Below are 13,700 nucleotides of genomic sequence, written 5' to 3' on the forward strand. Positions count from 1 at the left end.
GGAAAGATAACTGCATGCACATCATATCTGTTGCTCAATCAGTACAAAAACAAAACCATGAAAAATACAGTTGTGTCTCTAAATATTTCTTGGCTCTGAAGAAATAGTTGCAACAGACTTCAGGAAAAACCAATGCTGTGTGTTAGGTAACCCTTAAAACAGCTCACTGTTGTTTTACTGTGGAAGCAGGTGGTGGTGATGTCACTTAACGAGAGGTTCAGCCATTATTACAACAGCTGCAGTGAGTTGCTATCGAAGAGTGATAACAAAGATACTAATGACAAGGTGGCTCATTACAAGCTGGGCCAATGATATGAAATGGTACACCTCCCGTCTCCTAAGTGGGCATGGTCAACCGTGACAACCGTGACAACCGTGTTGTCAGTAGACGTGAACTATGTATATTCTCTTAAGATAACATTACGCAGCTCACAGTCATTAGCATGAACAAAATTCATTTCCTCCTGATTTATCTGTCTGAAATTTTCTGAAAAATGCTCAGAAGATGTGTGGCTTGTGAAAAATGAGTCCAATATTCAGCTGCAGTGTGTTATCAGAGAGTGATATAAGATGGGCTTGGGCTACCTGGCTAGTATAACTTTAGAGTAGATGTAGCCTAATGGAGACAGGAGTTAACATTGGTGTTGGTACTGTTGGAGACAGCTCTTGGTGAGTAAAGGAATGAAGTTTGACCTCTACAGACTGTTAATTAAAGGGCTATTAAGCAGCAATAGCAGCAGCAACAGCAACAGCAATAGCTTCAGAAGTTCTGGTGGATTATTTAGTTTTGGTTTGACAGAGGAAGTCTTAGTCTTTCCCTTTTGTTTTATAGTTTTTGTGCTAGGCTAACAGCCTTAGAAGAATCAAAGCAAGGAATCATATTTCCCAGACAAGTCAAATTTTTCTTTTAACATCTAACCTTGACAGCAACAGCATCTACATAATTGAGAAAATTGAGAGTTTGCTGCCACACTGAATTTTGACGAAGAGCGCGATGACTCACCTTCACATAAGGAACTCTGTGTTTGTCTTCATGCACTGAGAGGTTGGTTTTTGTCACTGCGGTGTGAGGGACAGCAGGGAGAGAGGTCAGTGTTTAAACCAAAGCATTATGTGTGTATATGCGTGTGTGCAAATGAGAGCTGGCATGCGAATGTGCTTCTACACTCAGCACAACTATAATCAGACCTGACTATGTTCCCTCTGTGTTTGTGAGTCACACTTTGCTAATGCAGTGTGCAAAAAATGTTTCAGGCTCCATGTCTGAATATTCCTAATGAAGCTGAACTATCAGCCAAAGACACGGAGAGGTTAAGCATGTGACTCTGCTCATGTCAACGAACAAAATACTCATTTTTGGATAAGCCACTTTATTGGCCCAAATTCTAGCATTAGTCATTTCACATTTGAACGTCCTATCTTGTCAGTGATAATTAAATCTCATCCGATTGTGGTGCTGTTTTTTTTTCCCTTATGTGAACTAATGTGTGCAGGTGTGTGTGTATGTGCTCTGTTTGCATGTTTTATCCCCTACTGTACAGTCATTTTCTTCTTTGCAAATACCTACACAGGCTGCTCTCTGTGCTGCATCAATTCATCTTGCTCGCTGTTGACTCCTTTTTTCTTTTCTTTTTTTTTTTTTGCCCATAGCTTAAATGTTCCTCAGCGGCTGAGAACCCCCCTGCATACAGATTTGGGCTTCCACCACTGTCTCTGGCTCCATTTAGGATCTAATCACAGGGATGCTGCCTACGGCTCTCTGTTCTGGCCTCTCCATCATTTCCTACCGGTTATATATCTCAGTGATAAGACTACGAACTGTAACATTGTGGTGCCTTCGTGTGTGGTAATGCCTAAAACCACTAAGTTTTATTGTCTGAAGACGATAAGCAAAGCATTATAGAAGGCATCATACAGTCCTGGCTGCTGTTAATGCATTCATCATCCTTACACCCTAAAGCATGTTCAGTTTTCTTGAAAGGCGTTTTCCTAAGAGCTGTGCACTCAGCTTATCTATTTTTTAAAGATGATCAATTCCAGCTCATTTTTCTACCTTGCCCGGTAAGTGTAAATAAAATATAGGTTGTTTTACTCAATAAAATATGCGGCAATATTTTGCTGAATAATTCCTGCAGGCTTCCTCTCAGGTGGGATAAAATAGGATCTTGTGATGGGGTAGTCCACTTATCCTCAGTGGATATCACACCCATAATGACACTGTTACAATTCATTCCGATGCCCTTAGGTGATGTTATAAGGATTTGAATTTCTGACTGAGTGCTGTGGGAGTGCTTTAAAGTATTATGTGGGTTGTGTTTTCACATTTTCAATGCATAGACACACCATCCAGCAGGTCCCGGATTTTATCCATGTAGATCTCAAAGTAGGATACCTGCAATCAATAAATAGATAAATAAAATCAACAACAGGGAAAGAGCTTGGAAATAGATACAGATAAATGAGGGGAAGAAGATGAATGCTCATTGGACAAATATGCAAAAATGATGTTGCAGTAATCCCTCCTCCTGTGTGCCTGGTGAGGTATTATCCTCTGTTATAAAACTGTGATGTAAAAGGGAATAAAGCAACAAATATCGCAGGATTATCGTGGTTTATATATCATCATTTATTTATTGCTCAATGTATTCTGCTCAGCCCAGCCATGTGAGGATTACCTCAGAGGTTCCAGGCCGAAATTCCCACTGAATACATCACAGTGTGTAAGAGCAAAATGTAACAGGCACATCCCTGTGAACAAATGCACGCATGAAGAGACACAATTTGAAATCCACACCAACCTTTATATGGAATTCAAGGTTCTCATCCAGTGCAAATATATGTTCAAAAATATCCTCAGCGATCCGAGGGATGATTCCCATTCCCTGGGGATCATGGAGGCTCCCCTACAAGAAGAAAAAACTTCAGAATTGAACATGCGAGTGAAGGGTCGGGATACATGAAGACCCTAAGATGAATTAAGTACAGAATATAGACAAAGAAAGGAGAAGAGATAGGCCTTTGAGTTGAAAGAGGAACAGAGTTGTTTCCCAGAGAGAGTTGTAAAGGAGGTTAGTTCCCACAGCAGGCTGGAGAAGTGAGATAGAGAGCAGTGACAGTGATGGAGGGAGATGTAATGTCTGGGAGCGCAGAGGAGGGGATATGCTAGGTAATAAAAAAATAAAGAAGAAAAATGTGTGTGCACGCCTGTGCATGTGTGTATGTGTGTGTTCCACAGCAAGATTTTGAATTATTTAACGATACTGTACCTCCATGGTGTGTGTCTTTCCAGAGGAAGTCTGCCCATAGGCGAAGATAGTCCCATTGTATCCACCCAATACATCTGAAACGGAGAAGAATGGCGCATGTGTGTGTCATTCAAAAAGATAATTTGACAGATGCCTCAACAATAAGACAGGACGGCAGAGGAGTTAGTGAGACAAATATCTTTGACCTTTGCTCCAGAGACGGATCAAGCGGTGCCTCATGTGCACTGAGGAGCACCTTAGTCTGAAGCTGTGCAACCACTGCAGCTGCACACGTTAAACAAAACCTGCAGCATTTAAGGCAAGGCAAGGCAAGGCATCTTTATTTATATAGCGCATTTCATACCAAGGCAACTCAATGTGCTTTACATGAAAACCAAAACCATTCAGTGATTTATAGACCAGTAGTAGAACTTTAAAATCTATTCTGTAGAGTCCAGTCAGAAGACCGTTACAGTAGTCGAGTCTATTGGAGATAAAAGCACGAATCAGCTTCTCCTGATCAGTTTGGGACATAAAACCCTAAATTCTGGATAAAAGGCTGACTCAGTTGGTCACTTAGCAAGGGACCAACTGAGCATATCTTCTCCATCCATCTGGTAGGAGCTGCGGTGCAAACAGCATGATGGCCTCGCCAGTTGGGGTTATAAAGCAGCTACAGTGCTGAATGTCCCTGATAGAGGCTCATAAACCTCTGCGGTAAAAGTCAAACATGCATTAAGAAAAACATATCGCCGTGAAAGACCTAGCTGCCCTAGTTAGCTGACCACAGACTAATCACAGAGGCTTTCAGCTGACACCACGCAGCCCCCCCCCTCAACTCCTCCACTCCTCCACTCCTCCAGCCCTCAGCTCGGCAACATGTCCTCCTCTGCTTCCTCTTGCCGGTCGTAGTGAGAAACCAACGCATAAGAGAACAAGGAATAAAGAGCATGAAAGATAATAACGGCAGCGGGAGATGAGCTCTCCAGACAACAGAGAAGAAAGGCAGCATGAGTATGAGAGATAGATAGGGAACAAAGGCAAAGGAGGAGACATAAAAAAAAGATAAACATCTGGAGACACAAAAAAAGGACAGAAAGCAAGAATATGAAGAAGTCTCTCTAAACCAACTTACTCTGGCATTGCTTGCCCTCTTCATTACCCTTTCCACCGACCGGACACATCTCATCTCATCCCTTTCTTTTCCTAAATCCCACACCATGAGTCTTTCCTGTGCCATTGATCGTGCCTTTTCTTTTTTTTTTTTTCCTTTTCCTGTCCTGGGCCTACATCATAATCTCACACTCTATAAGTTATTTCACCCTCCAAATCAATCTCCCTTTTTCATATCCCATCTAGAAGCAGCTCAATGGAGTTCCACAGACACTTTGAAGGTGGGAGAAAAATGAGACCCTAACAGGGAGGGGAAAAAAAGAGACAGACATGTAGGGCAGATGCAGACAGAGGGAGGGGCGAAGGAAAGAAGCTTTGAATCTCCGGGGTGTTGGTTTTCGTTTGATCTTCAGGATTCTTCAATCAATCCCCGCCGCACCGTGCCGCCGCCGCTCATACCTGTAGGTCGTGTGACTACATCACACCACGGAAATTGGTTTTCTCGCCGCCTGTGCGGAGCTACTAATGAATGGAGCGTAAAAGTGACAAAACTGATGTGGAGATCTCAAGAACGCGGTGATGTGTGGGACTCACCGCGGACAATCTGCTTGGCACAGGCGTTGTAGACCTGCTCCTGGGTGGTGTTAGTGGGGAACACCTGGTCAAACACGTACGTCCTCCCCTGTGAAGGCCAGCATAAGCACAGTCAGCCACACAGCACAGGCAGTTTAGAGAGTACTTTAGATTATTGTCAACACCTCAGCCTCCCCTGTGACTTGATATAAAATACACGCAGGGAAGCTTGTGTGTGTGTGTGTTTGTGAGAGAGTGTGAATTCACTCACACATCATGTTTATCACTAAAACATTATGTAAAAGCCATATTGCCTATATAAGAAAGTGCCACATCAATACTTCCTTTATGCACAGTGAACATGCTTTATAGACCCTGTGTCCATATGTGTGTATTAGACCAGAATAGCAGTGCATATATCACATTAAGAGGCCCATCTGTCCCTTTTTGAGTGGTGCAGTCACATCCTGCATTTTGTGCTATTGAGAGGCAATGGGTGTTTTGAATGAGAGCAATGCAGCATGAAACCTTGGGCAAAAGAGTGCGTGACCCCAAGAAAGAGAGAGCCAGAGAGGGAGAGTGATCGCGTCTGGGGTGAAGCCATTAGAGGGAGTGTTCAAGGACTTGAAGACTTGATGTGATGGAGTGGAGAGAAAAATGGAGTATAGAAGTAGAGCAGAGGAGTGGAAATGCAAAAAGGGCAGAGGAAAGCGGATGACCTGAAACCAATGTTTACATGTGAGGAAAAAAAAGACACACACAAGGCGAGGAAGGATTGAAAGAAAAGAGTCTGTGTTTGCGAATGAAGCCGGTTGAATGTCAGCAAACCAGCCTGCCCGGCAGTAAAAACAGCCTGTTCCACACTGAGGGAACCAAGCAAGTCAGCCAACCAGCAGCTGACTATCAGCCAACACAGAGATATGCTAATTCACCACACGGGCTGGGATTGCCATTTAATTAGCAAGCTAGCATCATTCAGTTGAAAAGCAAGTTAACCCAGATATTCAGTCAACCACTCAGTCAAGATATATTTAGTCCAACATCAGCCAAGTTGTTATGATGAAGATATTGAGTGAGAGAAGTCTAGTCTCCTTAATTAAACATGCCTCACTGCTAATAGGCCCAATTTTATGCACTGTGCGAGTCTGTATGTGTATGGGTGTATGGGTATGCATACTATATGAGCATAAAATTCACTGTAGTGGTGTTTGCAGTAAGTCATTAAACACAGTTTTATCCTCTTCACGGTGTTGGAGTACTGTTCTCAAAAAACAAGCCCTAGGCTGTTTGTGCAGCAGGTTATTATGACCCATGGTTATTGTTTGGACATAATAATTATGACAGGAGCATAAAGAGCATCTCAGCCAACAGTTTATGTTCTATTATCCACGTGTTTTGAACAATGTTAACCACATTGCTTTCATTGTAACCCTAACAACAAAGATTGTCTAATGTTGACTACTAAAGTTAACCCAAATCATAATCTTTTCCTAACCTTAATCAAGTAGTTTTAGTGCCTTAACCTAAACAAGCTATTATCATTATTTTAGTAACCACCACTGCCATTATATAACCACCAACTCTTTCGTATGGTGTCTCTTTCTGTGTCAATGCCACAACAGGTGACTGCAACCACCTTGAACCACTTCAACATCCGAACACCTCAGTTCTTTTTTTTATGCATAATGTGCAAAGCATCAAATTACATTAATTCAGTTCAGTTTTATTAAAGGTGCGTGGACTAGACAACAGTACCACCTACCATACGTGGGACTCATTTTTAGTCTTGAAGCATCATTAATCATAGAGAAGTGAGTCAGCTATGCCTCCAGACAGGCCGCAGCCTTCCCGAAGGGCATTACATTTCATGACTGACAATAAAGGTTTCTTATGTAATCTGGATGAACTGTGTGATGGACACGGACCAACAGCTTTATTCTCTATCCTTACTGTTGTGAGGGATGTATAGTGGGAGAGCCATGTTACATAAGCAAGGCATTAAATCCATACTGACTCCATGTGTCTTGTTCTATTCCTGTTCCTGCGCAAGGAAAAGAAAATATAATTCTCTTATGGGAATAACATATTATTAATCCTTAAAAATAAACTGTATTGATCCCTCGGGGGATTAAAAAAAGGAATAGCTGTTTCGACTCAAAAACTGAGAGGGAGAGGTGCTCGGTAAAGTTACCAGACACTCTATTTTTGATGATGTTGTTTTGTTTGTTTTTGATTGGATTTACCAATCCATGCTTATGCTTTTCATAATTACATAATCTGCCATGAAAAAAAAACCATTTTAGTCAATGCATGTTTTTTTTCCTTTCCATAAAAGCCATACGACACAGGAGGTAGCTCTTAACAGCAATTATTTCTGCACCAGCAGTCTTGAAAGTATTGCATAGGAGCCTGCTACTCAACCCTTTAAAAGACACAGTCAACAACAAGCTTGACACAAAGTCCCTAACACATATTATTACATATTTGTCACTGGCTTGAATAATACATTCTGTGCCAGACTTTCAAGGATGGGTGATTTCTTAATGTAATTCACAATTCATCATGTTTCCTTTTTCAGATCAAAAGTGTATTAGTTTAGTTTGGTTTTCATGTCACATTCAATTTAACACTTTGCATTGATCTGTCAATTTGTGCACAAGGTTTTCTACAATTGCCACAGAAAGGATTTTATTGTTTGTATGATCAATAATTAATTATGGGAACTAATGAATGATGAAAACTCAAAGTTTATAAAGTCATCAGCGTCTCACACAGGCCTGGAGCTGTATGTCATGTAGTTCACCCACAGCTCCACATCAAATCTCATGGATTTCAGTGCAGCCAGTTTACTGCTGCTCTGTGTGGAGCCAGGCTTTTACAATGATCAGGACTACTTTAACTGCTGTTACTTGTTTTTCTCTGTTATTATTAGGTTTAGCTCGTGTTAATTATGAAGCTCAGCTCCTAAGATGCATTAAATTAGAGTTGTTTTTAGTTATAGGAGAGAGGTCATGAACGTGGGGGTAAATTAGCATAGTCACTGTTTTGCATTTTACTGCATTTTGCAGGGCAGTATCCATATGAACCAAGAAATATTTTTATGACTTTAAATATGAATTAAATAATTTGTTTTTAAGATGCATGAGATACAGTTGGTGTTATGCATAGCAGCTTAAGAGCCCTTTCACTGTTGCCATGGTTTAACATGCTGCCAGCCTGGTATCATAGCACACTGGAACACAGTGAACACTCACATTGTGCATCAATAATAAAAAAAGGTCATAATTAAATATTTTGTGAGCAGAATAATGAGATACACTGAGCTTGTGTGACATGATTTCTAGAGAATCAAGATGTTTTGCTTATTGGTGGTGTTTTGCTCTTGGTCCACATGGTGCCTCCATATGAACCTATTTTATTTAAACCTTTATTTTAACTTGTTGGTCACTGAGGTTTCCCTCATTTACAGGGACAACGAGTTTACAAGCAGCAACAGAACATAATTGAATAAGAGAGGGAATATTCTCCAGCCCCATTGGAGAATATTCCACGAGTTTGAAGCATCAAAGGAAAAGGCAGATTTACCAAGCTCTGAATGTAGGGACCTTAAGAAACAGCAAGCCACGAGAACAAGTAGAATAAGATCCAGAGCGCCATTCTACAGTAATAGAGATGAAATGTATAGGGGCTGCTTAGGGCCTTGAAGATAAACATATACCAATGCTTCATGCGTCTGTCAGAAAGGGAAGACCAACAGACTTTTTCATATAGTATACAATGATGAGTGTCATATTTATCCCTGGTAATAAATCTGAGAGCAGAGTGATAAATGGAATCCAGAGGTTTGAGGGTTGTAGCTGCTGCATGACTGTAAATAATATCACTGTAGTCCAAAACTGATAAAAAAGACTGATTCAACAATTCTTTCATGAGGAAAAGCTGACGCTAAAGAGGCAGGAAAAAAAAACACAATTTTGTGCCACTCCCAAGAGCTATAGCTGAAAATCTGGTTGTATTACTGCAGGGTAAATCACTGAGTGGAAACATTTCCACAGTGACCACCCACTTGACTGTTCAAGCTTTTCATAAAATTTGTTTGCGACAGAGGGTGGAGACCGTTAGGCAGAATCCAAGCTTCCATTTATTTTCTCTGTCTCCCCTATTTCTTAATTTCTTGTTTTTGAGTGCATTAATCACAGCTGCAGGTACTAACATGTTTCCCATCAGAACTGATTAGAGCTGACTCAATTCCCAATGAGCCATTTGTAATGCAACACAGAGTGCAAATGCAAAAATATACTAAATGAGAGAGATAGAGAGGGGAATTGTGATGTGGTCTTCATCGACGTGAATAAAATTAGTCAGTTATGTAAGCTGCATGAAAAACAGCCCTTTGCCAATCATCTGGTCCACTGGCTCCATCGCTAAAAAGTACAAATCTGCTCTTGTGCTGAATAAATATATGATAATAGCGTAAATATACCAGACATTATGTTTGCTCTCAGCTGCATGTCCATCTCTCTGTCGGACCAGTTCCTGCAGCCAGGTATAGAAACACTTACTGGTTTGTCTGTTTCTATAATTTAAGGCACGTCTCTTCAATTATGCACATGCACAACGATGTAGAACACTGGAACAGCAAGCAAAGAGTGTGCACGTGTGTGTGTGTGTGCGTGTCTGTACATGCGCATGTGTGCAAATAATATAACCAATTATTATTGTACATGCAGACATTGTTCATGGCCCTCAGCTTTGTGTGCTATGTCAAACACCCACATCCAGTGTCCAGCCTGCAATCTGCTGCTGTCTGCCAGGAGACAAATAGGCGGTGGGTTGCAGGCAGTGAAAGAGAGAGAGAGAGAGTAATCAGGAGACAGACAGAGAAAGAGAAAGAGAGAGAGAGAGAGGGAGAATTAAAAACCGCAATAATCAACAGAAACTGTGAGACTCATCGATGGTGGCTGAAAAACACAAGCAGATAACAGCAGCGAGGAGACATGATGAGAGCCACTTCTCCCACCGTTGGTATAAACAACAGCAAAAAGAGCAATAGTAACAGCAGGATGCAATCAAGACTAAAAAACGACAGGTGAGGGAATTGGAAAACAGACAACAGGAGAGACGATCGAGTGATGACAAAAGAGAATTAGCTAACGAACAAGCAAAAGAAGAAAGAGAGGGATGAAGGTTTTGCAGCATGCGGCTGTTGAATTTAGATGGGGTCTGCTGGTAGGGTTTAAGACCCTGGGGACCAAAGAGGCCCCTCCCTAACCAGAGAGCTTGGCATGGGCTTCACACACATGGTAAATCCAGTGAACAGACACATTTAGGCTCAAACATTTTACTTCCGTCTGTATGCAAACAATAACTTGCCATGAAATGACAATACACACCATCAGTACAGTCCTACATGACTGTATAGCAGTGCCACCAACTCAGCACATCTGAATAACAGCTATGGGATGTCATTAGTTTTAAAGGTATTTGTTTAATCTTGATCCATCCAATCAGTGGCATCCTGTCATTTTTACAAATAGGTTAGGTGAGCCAATCAGCCAACCATGGACCAAATAAAAATACACCTTTTATGATAGTAGCAACTTCAATGTGTGTCCTGTTTCCTGATTTTCTGATCAGATTTTCTGTCTTTCCTGTGCTGAAAGTCTCTCGCCTGTGTCTTGCTGCTCTGTGCTTGCACATATCTTCACCTTTCTCCTTCCTCACTGAAGAAGTTTCAATATTATTTTTTATGAACCAACTGTAAATTTATCAAATGTGCTTTACAGAGGAAAAAAGGTACTTGTGTAGCAACCTTCAACTTAAAGGGATAGTTCAACATTTTGGCAAATTGGCCCATTGCCATAATCGCTATAGTCATATCAGTAGGTTCATTACCTTTAATTGTAGGTGTAAGCTATTCTTCCCGTTTCCCTCATTAAACTCATCAAATTCAACATCCCAAAACTCCAAAACGCTTTTGTAGACAAGTTGTGACCTGCACAACCACCACGCTATGAGATAATGACGGAACGATACGAAACGGAGCCGTTTTCGAGGTAAATACAGGGTAAATGCTGAAAAACTGTCCCTGAACGCAACGCGCATCAGCGGTTTTGTATGAATTTACCTCGAAAACGGCTCCGTTTCGTATCGTTCCGTCATTATCTCATAGCGTGGTGGTTGTGCAGCTCACAACTTGTCTACAAAAGCGCTGTGGAGTTGATGTTGAATTTGATGAGTTTAATGAATGACTATAGCGATTATGGCAATGGGCCAATTTGCCAAAATGTTGAACTATCCCTTTAACCATTCACTGGCAATGACTCACAGTGACAAAGCAAAATTTTGTGTTTGCCAACCTCAGTGCTGTTAACCTTTACTAAAGGACCACATGACCCTGCATGGATAAATTATATCCACATGGATGGATGGATGGATGGATGGATGGAGGTTGTTTATCAGTGCAGTCCAAAATGCATATGATGTAAGTCAATATCATGAGACTCTACGTATAAGCAATGCTAGTAGCTCAGTCCATCTGAACAGATGCGGACAATAGGAAGTCTTTTTTTTCTTTCTTTCTTTTTTTTGCATGTATCTGGTCATAAATCCAAGTATTGGACACATTTTTACCTGATGATGGATCACCCCAGGAGTATAGTATTTTATGATTGTCTGACTGGGGATGCTAATGCCAAATTCCCATAACAGGGGGAACACATCCACCATATAACTCTGTCACATTCAAACAGCTGCAATTCATCAGAAAAAATTGCAGTATATTGGAGGAAACACATCCAAACAGCTGGAAAGGTGAAAGGTTCAAATATGTCCAGACAAAGAGCAAGAAGATGCAGGAGAACGACTTTCAGCACAGGAAACACGTCAGCACAAAATCATGAATTTAGGATGAACTTTTCACTCTTATAGTCTGTGCTACAGAGAAGTGTTTTTGTGGTTTCTGTTTCTGTCTTGTTTAGTTTTTGAATCATCAGTAAGTCAAGTCAGGGATGCATGCAATGCTCACGTCACGTTGAAAATCAGTAAAAGGTAACTTTGTTTACAACAAACCTCACGTGGCATCTCTAAGGTTACAGAAAGCTCATGATAATGGCCCAAACAAAACAAAACAAATCAGTCAAGGTTACAAAAACCGACAGTGACAGCAGAGTGCCATGCCAAAGTCACACGTTATTCACAGCCCCCTGCTCTGTGAGGTTTTACAGCACTGTACTGTAATTACCTCACCTCTACTTCTGACGGACAACAGGCATTACTCACACGGCCGTAAAAGGTCACTTGTCAAGTAACTGTGAGCATAGCCTGCTCTAAGTGTCTGCACAAATGACCAATGTCTTCATTTCTTTTTTTTTATAAGGACAAAGGTGCAGTTACATTGCCTGCAAGGAATCGCTACCACAGAAGACAGCTCCCTCTGCATATGGTGAGAATTTGTTGATTGCCAATACTTGCTGAGAGGGAACAACACCTTCCAACAACATGCACGCACGCACACACGCGCGTACATTACAATTCCATTCAGGGAATTTTAATGCTTGTCACATCCTCTCCATCTAGTTTCAAACCAATATGTCCCTCCCACCAACCAGAGACATATAGCTAAATGTTTTAAAGGCAGAGCTGGGTGAGATAAGGAGATTAGGCATGTGTTCCTCCTCCTCCTACACATTGGTGGGCTGACTGTCAGGCAGGCAGTCGACTGCTCACTTTTTTTTTGCTCCACGGCTCGTTTGCAGTGGTTTAGAGTTGGTGTGTAAGCTTGACTGAGGGCAGAGGAGGAAAAGGAGGAAGGGGGCCCCGTTTTTTGTCTTATCAGAGTCTCGTGTATGTGTATGTGTGTGTTTGCGCCTCAGTCTCTGTCAGACTCCGTGTGTGTGTCTCTCCCTCACAAACTCATCAAGTCTCCTCTCTCTCTCTCTCTCCTCACACACACAAATCCACATGCAAGGGAGACTGACAGGAGAGAGGAGTTCAGGCTGCCAACGTCTGCTGCATCCGTCAAGCTAATCAGGCTTCCAGCTCCAGATAACAGCATCATTAGCAGCTCTCTCGACAACAGAAAACCCCTCGCAACTGCAAACGCTCCAGTCACATAACATTACCAAATCTTACTGTATCTCCTAATTCACTCTATAGACAAGCAGAGTCGACTGGCACAGTGCCTCGAGGGCAAAAAGCGGCTCTCACTGCCTCGGATATACAGCAGCGAAGATTGAACGCCGAGATCCAGTGGTGGTGGTTTATTCTTTCGAGTTGTCTTGCAGCTATCTTGTATTTAGCACTGTAATTTTTGGAGCTCTATTTCTCTTAATCGCTTGCTTAGGGAGCCAAAGTTACCCATCCAGCATTACATTGTTAACACTCAGCTAATAATTTCACTTATTTACCCGTGTCAAGTTGTTTATTAAAGATCCACACGTAGAAATGGAGCAATTAGTCTCCCCATCAGAGTGGAATACGCTGCATAATTCATCAGGGTGAGTAGGAGGAGAGGAGAAGGAGAAGAGAGGAATGGAGAGCTCAGGGACGGGGAAGATTGAGTTTTGTTCACCGAGTTTCCAACCAGAAAATAGGAGCGACACTGACCTCCCTACGGACAACGAGGAGTGAGAGAGGGTGAGAAAAGTGGAGCTTCGGAGTCACGTCGACACTGTTAGTTCAGGACGACACATGCAGGGAGAGACAGTGGGAAGACAGTGACTGAACGCGAACCATGACAGATAAACTGAGACGAGAGCCAGGAAATGA

At 41.8% G+C, this 13,700-nt stretch overlaps 1 protein-coding gene across 4 annotated transcripts in view; it reads right to left on the minus strand.

Moving 5' to 3' along the window:
- The window catches only part of kif5ab (kinesin family member 5A, b), a 62,888-nt gene that overhangs the window by 38,854 nt on the left and 10,334 nt on the right, over nt 1-13,700 (minus strand). For all 4 annotated transcript variants that reach the window (XM_085777611.1, XM_085777609.1, XM_085777612.1 and 1 more), the window contains exons 2-6: nt 4,953-5,040; nt 3,267-3,340; nt 2,799-2,903; nt 2,344-2,392; nt 1,004-1,059 (exon numbers count right to left, since the gene is read on the minus strand). In XM_085777611.1, coding sequence (XP_085633737.1) covers nt 1,004-1,059; nt 2,344-2,392; nt 2,799-2,903; nt 3,267-3,340; nt 4,953-5,040 — 372 coding nt within the window. The remainder of the gene's footprint in view (nt 1-1,003; nt 1,060-2,343; nt 2,393-2,798; nt 2,904-3,266; nt 3,341-4,952; nt 5,041-13,700) is intronic.

Source organism: Trachurus japonicus, chromosome 5 (genome assembly GCF_045865225.1).
Source record: "Trachurus japonicus isolate A0001 chromosome 5, Traja_1.0".
Classification (NCBI taxonomy): Eukaryota; Metazoa; Chordata; class Actinopteri; order Carangiformes; family Carangidae; genus Trachurus; species Trachurus japonicus.